General features: G+C 43.5%; 1 protein-coding gene across 11 annotated transcripts in view; it reads right to left on the bottom strand.

Annotated features, from left to right (window-relative positions):
* SETBP1 (SET binding protein 1) overlaps positions 1-16,472 on the bottom strand; it is a 381,792-nt gene that overhangs the window by 173,024 nt on the left and 192,296 nt on the right. For 9 of the 11 annotated variants that reach the window (XR_003677371.2, XR_003677370.2, XM_028480793.2 and 6 more), the window contains 2 exons: positions 15,441-15,494; positions 14,597-14,683 (listed from right to left, as the gene is read on the bottom strand). Coding sequence is in view for 9 of the 11 variants with exons in the window: in XM_028480793.2 (XP_028336594.1) it covers positions 14,597-14,683; positions 15,441-15,494 (141 nt within the window). In the remaining 2 variants the exon portion in view is untranslated. The remainder of the gene's footprint in view (positions 1-14,596; positions 14,684-15,440; positions 15,495-16,472) is intronic. The other 2 variants (XM_024132262.3, XM_055080747.1) reach the window with 1 other exon arrangement.

The following is a 16,472-nucleotide window of genomic DNA, read 5'->3' as shown; positions in this document are numbered from 1 at the left end:
TCAATCTTACACCAGGTGAGGTGAGTATTGCTCTCCCCATTGTATGCATGAGAAAACCAAGACTCAGAGAGGCTATCTAACCTGAACAAAGTCACAAAGGTAGCAAATGTTCAGTCTCAGGTCTTGTACCTGCACCTGCACCTGACGAAACCCCTCTGCTGCGCTGCCTTTCCTTCTGCTCATAAGTATCCAGAGATTGGGTGCTAACTAGGCACATGGGGGTAAGTGCCTTCTGTTGCTGGGAAAGTCTTTCTAAATAAACTGGAAATCTGTCTCCCTCAACTAACTCGCATTAGTTCTAGCTTTCCTTTGGGAAACATTTAGTTTAGCAGAAATTCTAAATCTCTTCTATAGGTAAAGCAGAAATATACAGAAATGTCACCAGTACACAATACCAGCTACCCTGTTGTCGTACATCTGTGGGCAAGACGGCAAAGAACAAAGGGGGAATGGGGTTTTAGAGTCTTGGTGAATCCCTTTTATCACTCTATCACTAAACAGCTGAGGACTTTGAGCAAATCATTTAATCTGCCTCAGTCTCTACTTTTTCTTCTGTAAAATGGAGTTACCTATTTCACATGTTTCTGGTGCTCACCAGGTATAAGAAGGTATATAAAACTGCTACATAAATATAAGCTGATTTTATTGTTTCATATCCTGTATACGGGCTTAGAGCATGACCCTATTCATTCCACAAGTGCAAGGAATGAAATGTCTTTTTAAAAGGTTTCTCTGGCCTTTTGGTAGGTGTCCTGCACCTAGTAGAGATGTATTAATATGTCGGCGGATGTCCTAACGAGTGGATGTAGACTGACATATATTTAAGGAAAGTGGAATCACTAAGATTGGTACAAGGGCCCAGTTTCTCAAAACGTTGGATTGCTTATGGCATATGTTTTTTAAAAAGGATATTATAGAGGAAGATGGGAAAAGAGTATTTGCTGCAAGAGAGTTTATTTTCACAGCTGAGCTATGTTAGTGCATCTGAGGCTGGCCCTGTCTCAAAGGCTCAGACACAGGACCACACCCCACTGAGACTGATTTTGATGAATGCATCTTGGAACACACTGCTCACAGTGGAGGCTGTGTCACCAAGCCAGAACTGTCCTCTGAGTTCACATGTGAACAAATGACTTGCCCCACAAACAAGGAGATCCCTGAATACTTTCCAAGTCCTGCTGATGAGGAGGCCGGACATGGCAGCTCTCTTTGCCATTGGTTGTGGAGTTGCTGATGCTGAGTACACGTGGCATGATGTGATGCCCTCACCTCCATTTAATGCTTCATACGTTATCTCGTGATTTCGAAGGGCTGTTTCTGTCGTCGGGGATTTGCAGGAGACAAGTTCTGCCTCTTATCAGAGAGCCAAGAACGTTATCTGAACAGCTGCCACCTGCAGAAAGGCTGGTGTCAAACCAAATACACTAGTTGAAGTACCTCTTTTAGGGGAAACAAACACACGTACATGCTCATGTGTGTGTGCGTGCATACACACACTCCTGGAATGAATGATCTTGGAGGCATGAGCCCTGCCACACTAACTGGTATCCTATGGACCTTTCCTCTGTTCCCACCTGGTCTTACGGCTGTCTTCCTATCTACAGTAGGACCTGCCCCGATGCTGGTCTTGTGGGCTGGGAGCCCTGGGCAGCAGCCGGGAGAGGGAGGGCTTGGAGAGCAGATGAGTCACTTACTCGGAGGCACTGGCAGCTGCCTTTGAATTCAGGAGAATCCTTTCTTCCCTAGGCAAAGGGGCCTTTATCATAGGCGTGAAGGAGGAAGAGGCAGGTTAAAAAAATAAAATGACACACGGGTTGCTTGTCACAAAGCAGAGGGAAGAGAATAGCTTCCCATTCTCCTCCAGGCTCTGGCCTCAGATGACAGCTCGGCACAAGTGGAATCAAATCAGCCTTTAGCTCTTCTTCTGCACCCCAGCAGCCACAGATACAGCTTCCACTCCAGCTGTCAATCAGGCCGAAGCGCTCGGTAAACGCCCATGATTAGCGCCTTCCTCAATTGGGTGTGTAAATGGAGAATCACAACTCACTACTCAAAGCAGCTGGAGCCACAAACCCATTAATTTCTACGGAGCCAAATGTAAACAGAAAATGAATGTTCCTGTAGACTCTCCAAATTTTATTTCCCCTGCTAAAACGTTGGGAGGAGGAGGGATATCTTCCTCTCTTACAATGTCTTCCCATATTTGAAATGAGCTGTTTGACATCCAGCCAAATGATTCTCAAAGGGAGACAATGAAAGCCCTGCACCCCCATTTGTCAGTATTTAAGGCTTAATGAACTCTTGGCGCCGTCTTTCCTCCCAGAGCTTCTGTTTGCTATTACTGTTTAAGGTGATCTGTCCAACGCTCCGATGTGCCAAGAAGCTTCGCTCATAATCAGAAATATGTATTTATCTACTAGTTGGGTAACCGACAGAGAGGTTTTCTAGAGATTGCCACATTCACTAAGAACTACCACACCCAGCTGTTCTCTTTGTATTTAAATCCCAGGCATTCTCCAGTGAGAGGGGCACTGGGTCCAGCCTGCCCAGCCTGCTCCCGTCTCCATCTCAGAGATAATCTCCCTCAGCTGTGGATGAGTCTGGACCGAGAAGAAGATGCTCAGAGCTCTAAGCCTTTGGGCGCAAAAGATTCTCTACAAATGCACATTCAGAGTAAACAAAACCCATCAGGCCCCTGTAAGAGTCCTATGCCTGATTGCACGAAACACATCATGATGGAATCTGCAGTTAGCAAAGTAATTGGCGTTATTACAGCTGATGGGGAATTTCTGATGCTGCCCGAGCTCCCCTTTGAAATAATACTCAGCCATTTAATTTGTCCAGCTCTCGTTTAGCTGATTGCTCTTTTCTGCTGGAGTTTATCAAGAATGAAACGTGCTGTCTCTCCAGAAGCCTGCAGGCTGAGATTTCACAGACAGTTCTTTTTTCAGCACTCTTCCCACTTCTCTCATGACCCCATGCCTTGGTCACCTTTCACAAGATGTCAATAATGCAATAGGTCGGAGGTGGGTGAGTCAAACTGATTTAATTCAAAGCTGTGTATTTCTAGTCCCAGTTCCAGAGGTACTTGAATGCTCCTGCTATACCATTAAATAATGGTGAAAGACACACAAAGCTCCAAAGATTTGGTTGTCCTAAAAAAAGCTCACAAAATTCATTAGCTCCAAAAATAAGACAAGTAATAGAAACTATCTTTATCATAACCACAAGGCCAGAGGCATTAAAGAAATATCAGAATTTGGATACATGCATTTTTGTTTGGGGGATCTATTTTTACTTCTGATATGCATGCATCCCTAGAATGGGTTCTACAAATATTCATTGAGCATCTACTTTTTGTACACAGATTCTTTATGTTTTTACACAATGCTCATCTCATCCCCCCATTCTCCACTTTGGCATTTCTGTTCCTAACCAGATGAAGAGTAAGAAAGCCAAATTTAGCCAGCTGTGTTTTCTCACAGTACAAACGAGGCTCACATCTGGGCACAGACCTCTCATTCCCATCAGCAAGCTACTTGCCGTCAGCATGTTGACGATGGACTGCTTACTGGAGACAAGAGTCCTGCAGCCAGGACGGCTCCCTTCTGCAGATGCCACCTCCATCTGACAGCCCACGGACTCCAGAACCCATATGCTCCTTGAATCAACTCTTATCTCATCTTTAATATAGAAACAACTGAATTTATGGATATGAAAGTCATCATATACAATCCCCCCCAAAGTCCCCAAGCCCTAACACAGTCTCCCTGAACAGCACCCATCCAAATGCACTTTGGTACAATTCCTCACTGATTTTTCTGGGCAATAAATCATTGTGCCTGTGATTCTTTTACAGGGTTGGAGCTGAAGTAGAGGTCCAGAATTATGCCGAGGATCACTAGACCCAAGGGAGTTGGTTCAGATGAGGCAATGCTCTGGTGGTTGAAAAAGCTCTTGATGCATTTGTTTAAAGCCATTTTGAACAGAGGTCCCCAACCCTGGTACCGGTGGCCTGTTAGGAACCAGGCCGCAGAGCAGGAGGTGAGCAGCGGGCAAGTGAGCGAAGCTTCATCTTTATTTACTCCCCATTGCTCACACTACTGCCTGAGCTCCGCCTCCTGTCAGATCAGCGGCTGCATTAGATTCTTACAGAAGCGTGAACCCTACTGTGAACCGCACGTGCGAGGGATCTAGGTTGTGCACACCCTATGAGAATCTAACGCCTGACTATCTGAGGTGGAGATGAGGCAGTGATGCCAGCTAGCGCTGGGGAGTGGCTGCAAATACAGATTATCATTAGCAGAGAGCTTTGACTGCACAGAGACCATAATAAATCAATTGCTTGCAGACTCATATCAAAACCTTATCAGTTAGTGCCAAGTGAAAAACAAGCTCAGGGCTCCCACTGATTCTGCATTATGGTGAGTTGCATAATTATTTCATTATATATTACAATGTACTAATAATAGAAATAAAGTGCACAATAAATGTAATGTGCTTCAACCATACCAAAACCATCCTGCCCTCTCCGGTCCGTGGAAAAATTGTCCTCCACGAAACCGGTCCCTGGTGCCAAAAAGGTTGGGGACCACTGATTTTGAACACTTTCTAGCTAGTCCTCCTCCATGGGAAAGTGCCACAGGTGGTAAGGGAAAGAAGCAAGCAACGAAGGCACTTCTTTCTGGGTGTTCTCATGTCCCCGCCAAACAGTTCCTATCTGTCCCTTATCCATCCCATTCATCCTGTCTTCCTCCTTCCTCTTGTAGGGTCATTCTCACAGGGCCGGGCTGTCTACCATTGCTCACTTTGATTGGCAAGTGTCATAAACAAACTAGTGAAAACATCAGGCAAGATCTAGATTTTTTGTTTGTTTTTTATGTTTTCTTCTTCATTGTTAATCCCAAATTCTAGTTATATTGTCTTGGGAAGCTGCAATTTGTGTTCTGAAGTCTGCTTCAGTGGTCCAGGTTCAATTTCAGTATGTAACTTACAAGAATAATAAGAACTACAGCACATATGGAGTGTGTGCTGTATGGAGTGCTTAGCAGATACCAGATACTGTTTTTTGGGCCTATCTATTCAGTCCTCCTTAAAATCCCATGGAACAGGTATCCTTCTTTCTCTAAAACAGTATCTGAGCCACATACACATTAAATAATAAATGGGGGCCACACAGCTAATACAGGGCAGACCTGTGATTTCAACTACTAAATGATAAAGTAATGGGAAATGTTCTCTGTGCTAGTTACTGGATACAGAAGGGTGAGAGAGATTCATGTTGTATTCCTAAATAAGCATCAATTTTTACTATTTATAGTAATAAAGATTACAACAACATCACGTAAAGTTTTTCTGTCTCATGAATCATTGGCTTGGGACACGTGTTGGCAACATGGTTCTGTCAGAGGCTGTGATACACATTTTTAAGAAGCGAGTGATGCAGAAGGAAGATCATGTGCAGAACTGGAGAAGGGGGAGGGGATGGTCATTATTAGGGACATATCAGAATGCTGTGGTGGAGGCTCTCTGCAGACTTGATGCAGGCTTCAAACACAAGTAGACAGATGGCTGGAGGATGCCGCTTGAGGTCTGCAAGCTGTTCCACTACGAGGGGCCCCTCTCTTGCGGGGGTCTCCTGATGCCTCTCCATCGACCCCTTTGGTCTGGTACAAGATGGACAGAAAGGGGTTGGGTAGATAGGTAGGAGGCCAGTGAAATGTGAAGCAGACAGTAGGGTTGGAAAGAACTTAAAAATAAAAAGTGAGTGTGCTTATTTGTTGGAGAGATGGGCCTTTCTCCTCATTAGGCCAGGTTTAGAACTATCCTGCTAAAGGGATTTTGAAGAAAATACCTCCTTTCAAGTCCTAAAGGTGGTCTGTGAATTTGTATTTTCTGCATGTGAGTCATTCCTAGCCCTAAAAATGTATAGAACAAAGTGATGTATCACATTAAAATTTAGACAGGGAAATCTGTAACTCAATCCACTGATAAACACAGGTACTTGAGATATATCACAAAACATCAATGACCCCAAGCCTCAAGTGAGCAGAATTACAGGATGATTTTTAAGAAGCTCAAATTGAAGCCACTTTATCAGAAGGACGGAAGAGAAAAACAAGAATAGAAAACTAGAAATATGAAGTCAGTGGACGAAGTCAAAGTGTAATTAAACGTTTTGAGTCTCAAGGGATCACAGAGATCATCTAACTCTACACCCTTGCTGCTAAGCATTTTGGTTTGTTTTTGTTTCAGATGAAAACTGTCTTTGAAAGAGAAGAGAATGACATTCAAAGTTAATCATCACTGGTTGGCCTCACTTTGTTTATACTTCTGTTCTGAAAAATTGAGTTTAAATCAGATTTTGAGGCTAAATCATATTTGAACATGCTGGCAGGGATAACTTACATTGATTCCTTTGATAAAGAAGAAAAATCTTTCTGCATATGAGGAAGCCCTTCTTTTCCCAACACCCACCTGCCAACCAGAAATTTTCCTGCATGAGAATTTCTGCACATTAGGTCTGTTTTAATTTGGACTCACCTGCACGCGGCCCTCAGGTGGTCAGAACATCTTGGGAGAAACAAAATATTCATTAAAGTCTAAAGAGATTTAGAACTTACTAAGACTTCAGAATATTCCACTGAAATGCCAGACAGTCTGGAAACACCTAGAGAAATTCTCTCTTCAGGACTAAATGCCAATACTGGTTTAAAAAAAAAAAATCTGCTATAAACACTGTCAAGTCAGGCAGTGCAAAAATGATATACCTGTAGTACGAAGAGGCTGATTTCATGTAAGAAAAGTAATAATGTCAGTTTGGGTTTTAGTGCGAAGTATATGTATGCATGTGAACAAATGTTTTTCTTTAAAGTACTCTACTATTGTCACAGATGTCCATGTTAAGTAAGCAAAATAAAGTAGGTTGCCTTAGGAACTATGGGGAAAGATCCATGTTTTATGTAGGTATCCCACAAGTAGCCAGAAAAACACCTTTATGAGTGGAGCCATTTTTTTGAGGGGGAACATTATTCACAATACAAATATAGTCACGTGAGCTCATAGAAGAGGGCAAAAAAACCAAGAGTCGAGATCCTACCCTTTTGATAAAACCAGGAAACCGTATCTGCAACTTTTGGGGAATGACGACATGTTTTTCTTTTTCCCAACCCGTATTTCTGTATAGTTACTTTGGTAAAATACTATAAAGATAAATTAGTAGGAAAATGATCACATGCTCGGATATCATGGAAACATCAAGTTGCCATAAAAGTTTCTAAACACTCTGCTTTTAGATGCATCTCATTGTGGACCAGTAACACACACTTGACAGGCCAGCATTAGTCTGCAGTCCATGCTCCGAATCATACTGAATCAGAGAGCAAAGATGCATGGCAAGAGGCAGAGGGCAAGCCTGAAGAAAGGCCTTGAGAAAAAGGTGTGAGTTTACTAAGCAGGACCCTGAGCAAGGAGGACGCGTGGGATCTCCTGAAGTCAGGAGATGCGGTGCACCAGCCAACCACACACATTCTCTCTTGGGGCAGTGTTGGAAAGCTGGGCCTTTCTGTATATGTCTTACAGTCCAGAATGTCTAGGTAGCAAGCAGAGGAGGTCATAAACCCAACACCATCACTAGCTAGGTTAAAATACTGGACAAATCTCAACTGTTGAGTGGAAATAGCAGGTGGTGGGCACAGGTGTAGGCTTTATAGAATCCCTGCTTAGCCATACATCCTCTGCCTGGATCCCGTTTTCTTCCTCAGTGAAAGGGGAAGAGTAAGCTGTCTGATAGAAGGTTGCTGTGGGTTTAGTCACCAGGGGCAAGTGAAGCGCATGGCACATTCCCGACACAGGGTAGAAGCCATTTGAATGTGGGGTCTTTTATATTCTCCCCTCTTCAAGACTACCTCTGTGCCTCAGTCTTTATCTAGAAAATGAGGAGGCTGATTTAGATTCTGGGGAGCTTCTGAAAACACCTGGAGCTTCTGGACTCCACCCAGACTAATTCAATGGGGTTGGGCCTGGGCTCCTGTAGTTTTCATAAGCTCCCTCGATAATCCCATCTGCAGGCAAGGTTGAGAACCACTACTCTAGGTGTTCTGTCTTGTTCTTTCAATTCTGAAATGAAAGGAGTTAAGTAAGCAATGATAGTGGGACTTCCTTATACATTGTTTTGCTTTAGGGTGGTTCTTCCCAAAATGGCAAAGTAGATACTATATGGTGAGTTCAAAAGAAGCCAACCTGTTTTCTCATTGTTGTGTGTCTTAGATGGGAGACTATACCAGCTACCTCTGCCTCAACTGTGTTTCCTCTGTAGAAGGGACACCAACTACCACAACTCTCCATTTGGGAACTGGGGAAGGAAGGGGATGAGAACAACAGAAATGCTTTGCCAAGATGGAAGGATTCAAAATGCTCCACAAAAATTCCCTCTCTTACTCTGAGATAGATGAATTGCTTTTCCTTGAACAGGCTGAGATCAAGAAAACTCAATATAATACACAAAAGTGAAGCTGAGGCTGCTTGTCCTGGTCTTATCAGTGGTCAGTTTGGGTTTGAATTATCTTAACAATGGTGATAAGCTCTAACTCAAGGTGTCATAGCATAAGAGGTAAAGAACACAGGTGTTGGAGCCAGACTGCCTGGGTTCAAATCCTAATTCTGCCACTTATGGGCTTTGTGACCTTAACTTCTCTGTGATTACTTTTAAAATGAAAATAATATTATTACTGATTTCACAGAGGTTTGTAAGGATTAAATGATGAATAAATGTAAAGTTCAAAGAACACTTTCCGGCATTCAGTTCACTTTTAGTAAGTCTTTGGCATATGTACACTCAATCAAAGGCCGTGTGGACATGTAGTAACACCAACTCCTGCTGAGTCCAACAGGGGCTGGGTGCTCTGGAAAATCCCGAGCTTCCTTTTCCATCTTTACGACTGTTGACTCTGAGCCTGTAGGCAGCGGGTGTGCATGGGAGCAGAGTCAGAAAATGGGGATTCTGTTCTAAAGGACACTGTCAACCCTGCAAGAACAAGCAACCTGGGAACTCAGGGATTTCATGCCTGCATTAAAAATTTCTGGGTTAGGACTCGTGGAGCCCAGGATATTTTGCAGATGGTTTAATCCCCTGATGGTCTATGAGTAGAACTGATTGTGGGGCCTGAGGAAAATGGAGTAAGCGTTCTTTCAGGGATGACAAAGTCCCCCTCCTTTGAACACTGGGCGATAATCACACTTAATCCTGGAATGAACACAGTACCTTCTCAACCTGTACTTCCTTTATGTTTATGGTCCCCTTATTTCTCCAATCAGCCTAGCAGATACCAGGTCCACTGATTCTGCCCCTGTACTCTATCTGGCATTCATCCCCTCAGGAACATGTCCACATTGACCCCAGCCCATTTTCATTCCCTACTACGTCTCACATGGACCAATGGCACAGGCTTATTACTGGATCCCCTCTTCTTTTCATCACACCTACTAACTATGGCATAACCTTCTTGCATCACAGTTGCGACTCTTGCCCATCCTCAAACTTTCAGTGGCTACACTGTCCTCAGATGGATGTCACAATCTAAAATCTGGATACTTATTCAAACATATCAACTGTAAAATGCCATGTTAAGATAATCAGAGAAATCTGAACATGGACTGGGCATTAGAAAATATTATGGAATTATTGTTATTTTTATAGGTGTGATAATGGCATTGTGATTGTATTTTTTAAGCCCTTATTTGTTAGAAAAGCTTACTGAATTATTTATGAGTGAAATAACATGATGACTGGGATTTTAAAAAAATAGTCTCCCCAAATTTAAAATTAAAAAAAATATATGTATCTGGGAGTATAGATGAAGTAAGATTGGCAAATGGTAATGATTACTGAAGCTGACCCAGTGTTATGCGGGGAACCGATCACACCAACTCTGGAAAGCTGACTGTCAAAGACTTTGCAAACAGGTTGTTAAACCATTGGCAGCTTAAAGTTGTTCACCATGGGGATATTTACACCACAGAAAACAGCAAATGCTCCAAATCAAGGATTTTCTAACAATATATTAAAGTTGAATAATAATAAAAGTTGGATAATATATGGAGGTTTATTAAACTATCATGTCTACTTTTGTATAAGTTTGAAAACTTCAATAATAGTTCATTAAAAAAAAAAAGCTCAACTATTTTTCTGGACTTTGGAGACCTCCTGCAATTTGGTCCCAACCTAACTTGCAGCTATATCTTCAACATACTCCCGCTGAACCAGAGTAATTAAAGCATTCCAAATCTCCAGACCATACCCAAGCATCTCCACACTTGGTTTGGTCTTCATCCAGGCTTCCCCTGCCCTGGAGTAAGTTCACCGCCTCACTTCCTTCCCACCTATCCTGGTGCACGTACAATGAATGACAACTCTCCCTATAAGACTTCCCTGCTTGCTCTGTACAGATATAATTTCTCCTTCTTCTCAATTCTTAAATAATTTGCCCTGTACTTTTCTATCAAAAGAAAAAGTTGAATTCACTGTGTGTGGCAGGCATCATGCTAGGTTGCTTTCACAATATTGTCTCACAACAATTTGAGCCTCACAACAATCTGTGGGATAAGCTGCACAGCTTTTTTGCTTGATAAGGAAAATGAGGATTAAAGCCACTAGGCAACTTCCCCAGGTTCACAAAGCTAATAGTAGTGGCAGAACATTCCAGAATTGTCAAAATTCTGGGGAAGAGTCTGTGCAGCAGGGACCCCCACATAAAGGTCTCCATGGGCACCTTTGAATGAAATGGCAGCTCAGTGACTAAAAGCCCTGTTTTCTCTGCACTGAAAAATGTTTTTCTGTGTTCTGAGTGACTCTTCTTACCCTTCACTGCAAATGTCCCCTTGGCCATAATAGCAACGGACATTTTAGAAATTCCTTTAAAATGGCGACCCTTTATAGAACAGCTATTACACTTGCCTCCCAAAATCCTGTCATGAGGCATACTTGAAGTAAAACTCAATTTTTCCTGAAAGAAGTATCCTCTCTCCTCTGAGACAGTGAGGCATTTATGAAGCAGGTGAGGACCAAGTCGTTTTGTGGGTGCTCTCCTCTGTGGGGGATGGGTCTTCTCAGGGTTGCTTTCCTAGCACTGCAGCTGGACAGGTGAAACTTGCATCTGAGATTGGGCTCCGCCCTACGGTTATTTCTTCCCAGCATCCCCAACCTGGGCCCTTGTAAGCAGATGCTTAAATGCCCACGGGCACACATGGACACTTTACTACAAAATTTAAGCAACCTTCACATGGCTGTAGGAACTGAGAGATAAAGAAGAACTAAATGCCAAGAAGCCATGGATGCTATTTGTATCTTAGATGAGAGCAGAGAATCTAGCACTTGCCTTGGATTCCTCCTGGAGAGCTCAGCCTGCAAAAGGAATGGAATGTCTAGCAAGAGGGCGTGGTAAATAAATGATGGTACTAGCAAGTGGACAAAAATAGCCAGTTGCTAGAAGATTTTCCAGTGACATGAAAAGCATGCAAACAAACAAAAAAGAAGGTTAAAAAAAGCATATAAAATATGATTATCAATTTTTTTAAAAATCCCATAGATGTGTATGTCTATGTACAATAACTATTGTAAGACTATACCCCAGAATGTCTTTATAACTATTTCTGGGGTACAAAGAGATTTTTTTTCTTATTTTTCTTTTATTATTTTTTTTTAATTTTTTTTTTTGCAGTACGCGGGCCTCTCACTGTTGTGGCCTCTCCCGTTGCGGAGCACAGGCTCCGGATGCGCAGGCTCAGCGGCCATGGCTCACGGGCCTAGCCGCTCTGCGGCATGTGGGATCTTCCCGGACCGGGGCACGAACCCATGTCCCCTGCATCGGCAGGCGGACTCTCAACCACTGCGCCACCAGGGAAGCCCTCTTATTTTTTTTATATTTTCCAAATTTCTTCTTTTTAGTTAATTTTTACAGTTAACATCCATCACCACACAGAATTACAAGTATTTTTCTTGTGATGAGAACTTTCAAGACCTACTCTTTCAATAACTTTCAAATATACAGTACAGTACTATTAACTATAGTCACCATGCTGTACATTACACCCCCAGGACTTATTTATTTTATAACTGGAAGTTTGCTCCTTTTGACTACTTTCACCCATTTCACTCCCCCAGAACCCCCACCTCTGGCAACCAGCAATCTTTTCTCCATATCTATGAGTTCAGTTTTTTGTTTCTGTTTCTGTTTTTAAGATTCCACTATAAGTGTTGTCATGAGGTATTTGGTATTTGTCTTTCTCTGTCTGACTTATTTCACTTAGCATAATGCCCTCAAGGTCCAACCATGTTGTCACATGGGTTTACTGTTACAAACCCTTCAAGGCTTTTTTCTGATGCTCTTTCTCTCTCATTACACCCCCAGGACTTATTTATTTTATAACTAGAAGTTTGTACATTTTGACCACCTTCACACATTCCAGAATCTCTAGTGAACACTTATAGCTCTTAAACTGAGGGGAAAAAAAAAAGAGTAAAAATAAAATGAAGAAGAAATCATACGATTGTGGGGCTTCTACTAAGGGAATGAGATGCCTCTTTTTATTCCTTTTGGGGATGGAGAGAGCTGGTCTGGCAAAGGGAGATGAGGGTCCTCATTTCTCATCATCCGAAGACAAGAAAAGTGGGGACTCAAGTGTGTTCATTCCTTTAAAGACAGGAAGAACAAGGCGTTGGAAAATGAATGATGTGTTTGCGGGGGAACCAAATGGAAGAGAAGAGTGTGGGTGACTTAGGTGTGAATTTCAGGAGCATTTCCATTTGTGCTTTTTAAACCTGCTGAGACTAGTAGCCTCCGGTCAGCCTGTCCTCCCCGTGTGGCTCAGAGGCCAAGCTCGCTGGCCTGGGAGAACTCCCACCGCTAATGTACGGGCCGTAGAGTCTCAGCATTGGGCTCTACCTTCAAAGTAATGTGTTTATTTCCAGGAATGAACATGGTGTCTTTACAAACCAATAATCACAGAGAGGAAGGCTGATAGTCACTTCCTTACCCTCCTCTTCTCTATCTGGATGCAGAAAGGAGAAGAGAGACAAGGAGAGGCCAGCCTCATACAATCACCTCTCTCCACACTTTCAAAGTGGAGGGGCAGCAAAGGTTAGGAGGAAATCATGACTATTTTCCTTAAGGGGCTGCAGCAGGATGGGCTTCAAGGGAAAAAAAAAAAGACAAAAACTTTTCTATGCAAGGGGTGAATGTGGACTGTGTGAAAGCTGACAGGCCCACCGACAGTGAGCCCAGGGAGGGGCCCTCAGCAAGTTCCCTCCTGAAAGTCAGTGACAGTGCCTGGAAGGGAACACGACCATGAATGATTGTGGACATCAGGATGCCTGGGGCTCACTTTTCCCCTGAAACCCAAAGAGAGAAGGGAAAATGACAACAGAAGCCAACGATGTGGTACAGTGGGGCCAGAAGGAGGCAGCCCCAAGCATGTGGGCAGTGCTCTGTTTCTCTTTGGAAAAGCACCCGAGAGGGTGGTGTTGACTAGGTGTTGACACATCCGGGCCTTTTTGATTCAGGAACAACACTGCAGAACTGACTTTTTGATCTGGGTACTACACTCTAGCCACAAGGTTCCAGGGCTTCCTGGCCTCGGGAACACGCATCCTGAGGAGTGAAAAATATGCATGTATATTCCAGCCTTGGGGGGATGACACACAAATGGAATAATGTGGAAAGGTCAGACGGAAGCAGGGGAGTGAGCCATCTGTACCAACCACCTGCGGGGTTATCTGTGGGGAGGGCAGGGAAGTTGCCTTTCTAGGATCATGGCCTCAAATGTTGTGGACAGACCCCCAATATACCTAACTTAATAGTTCATTTTAAATCTAATATCTTTAGAAATGTGGCTCAACAAACATGGAGAGAATATGATCAAGTCAGAAACAATGTCAAAACCACACACACACACACCTTCCATAAAATCTGTCTCCACTATGTAACCTTTTCAAGCCACAAAACAACATCACACAGAGCCTTTTTTCCCTTTATTTTTATAAATTTCCAGATAAAAATAAATATTTAGCTGAGATAAATATTTATCCCACTGCGTTGTGAGAGTAGGTGTGGAGGTGGGTGGGATATGGGTAAATGCTGATTTTCTTTTGTTTTTGTTTTATATTCCCTGAGCTCACCTGAAAGTTTGTGTGAATTATATGAATAAGTACTTGAATAAATTGTCATTTTTCAGTATTGTCAAAAGGCTCCCTTACTATCTATTTTTAAAACCTCATTGCATCCTGACAGAAGGATCAACAAGCTGTGATCAAAACACCCCAAACCGTACATGGATTTATCTTTGACTCCCACCAACGAGGCCCTTTATTTTGTTCATTCTCTCCCTCAAGCCTCTTGCTCCACTCCCATTCTGGTTCTTAGTTCTCTGAGTGGTCTGGGGCCTCTTCTCCTCAGGACTTGGGGTCTCAGCACCACACATGGGAGAAGTGTAGTGAGGGTGTAGTGTAGTGTAGTGAGGGTACAGTGAGTTCTTGGATGTAAAACATATTTAAAGAAGAAAATATCCCCAAGTATATGGAATTATTGTTATTAGAAATTACCTGCTCTGCCCTTCCTTGGGAGTCTCTGCAGAGGTGCAGCAGGTGGGGCCTTGGACGGCACTGAGTTGGGGAGTGACAGGAAGTTTCCTATTGAAAGGGGGACAGAGGAAAAGGATGGAGCATCTCAGCTCTTGCTCTTGGATTTACCTGTCTTTGCATACACACTCTCTCTACACTAGGATCCATGGGGAACACAAGGACTTTGTGTGTCTGTCGTGCATTTGTTGTGTGTGTGTGTGTTGGTGGTTATGCATTTGTGTGGAGACAGTAAGCTCCCTTCCAAAGACAGGGAAGGTGATTTTCCATCTTCACCACTGCCAGGGAGGTCCCCAGAGAGCCCTTTCTTGTGGTTTGTTCATAGTGACCTCCACAAAAGCATTCTGGCCAGAGATAATAATGGCTCGTTTCCTAACCAAGATCAGCAAAACTCAGCCATCTGCCTCTGCAGAAGTCTGAGATTAACCTGGCTGCCAGACCATGGCTACAAGGCATTTGCTCACAAAGATTCCACAAATGTGAGTATCCTGTCCCAATGAGGAGAAATGCAGGAGAGAACCTCACCCTCTACCTCCTTGGTTTAACGCTTTCCTGAGCTGAATCACCCACCACACGCTTTCCAAGCAGCTTGGTCTACATTCTTGCGTACTATAAAATATTAAAGACGCAGAAAGAGGTGGTTTTGCTCATGATGAGATGGGAGGAGCCAGAGGGAGAGGACAAACTACCAAGTCATTGTCAAGGTTGGTTCCTTAAGTCAGAGAAGCTGGAAATCCAAGGTGGGGGGTTTGTGCCCTGGTGCCAACTTTGTTTGCTCACAATTCATAAAAGGATCAGTGGAACTTACCTGTGGCTGAAATCCTTTGAGGTCGCTGGCTGCAAGGTCACTGGCTGTGAGGAGCTGGAAAAGAACAAAGGAGCCTTCCTTAGTGATACTTCTCACAGTTTGCATACAGTGTCCCCAGAACAACTGATGCACAATGGACTCACCAGAGCCCAGATCTGGAGCTAAAGCAGCAGAATCACAAAAGGCAAATGCGATGCTTCTGGGATAGGAGCCTGGACTGAATGGCCTTCTCACCTTGTGTCTACTCTATCTCTGACTATCTCTGCTGCCCTCTCCTACCTTCTTTCTAGGTGCCACTAATTCTTCAGAGTCTTAAGTTAGGGATCATGAACTATGGATGGACTCCAGCAAGTCCACAGACTCCCTGAGATTGTAAATACAAATTACATGTGAGTCCATACACTTCCTTAGGGGAGAAGGTCCCTGACTTCTTTCCTACTATCAAATTATTCTGTGATACGACAAGTAAAAGAGACAGTTAAAGGCCCATCTCCTCTGGGAGGGCTGTTGCTTCTTCTTCTTCCTCTTCTTTTTTTAAACTCAAACCAGTGAAAATGACCCTTTCCTCTCCGCAGCTGCACATGACTCAGTTTCCCTTTATCGTACATTGCCTTTGATTTTATATATTTTTGTTTGTTTGTTTGTTTGTTTTTGCGGTATGCGGGCCTCTCACTGTTGTGGCCTCTCCCGTTGAGGAGCACAGGCTCCGGACGCGCAGGCTCAGCGGCCATGGCTCACGGGCCCAGCCGCTCCGCGGCACGTGGGATCTTCCCGGACCGGGGCACGAACCCGTGTCCCCTGCATCGGCAGGCGGGCTCTCAACAACTGCGCCACCAGGGAAGCCCTGATTTTATATGTTATTGAGGTATTCACAGCTTATGCCTCCAACTATTATGCACAACGTTAGATGTTATGTCCCCTGCTCAACAAAGTTAGGATCTATCCCATCCTCCCTGGAAAACTTACATCTTACATCCTCTTTCCCTTCTCTTAAGCAGAAGAAAGATGCATGCAATTTAGTTCTTTCTTTTT

This window comes from Physeter macrocephalus, chromosome 19 (genome assembly GCF_002837175.3).
Source record: "Physeter macrocephalus isolate SW-GA chromosome 19, ASM283717v5, whole genome shotgun sequence".
In the NCBI taxonomy this organism is placed as follows: Eukaryota; Metazoa; Chordata; class Mammalia; order Artiodactyla; family Physeteridae; genus Physeter; species Physeter macrocephalus.
Note: the sequence above shows the minus strand (reverse complement) of the source record. Positions and strands in the feature narration are given on the sequence as shown.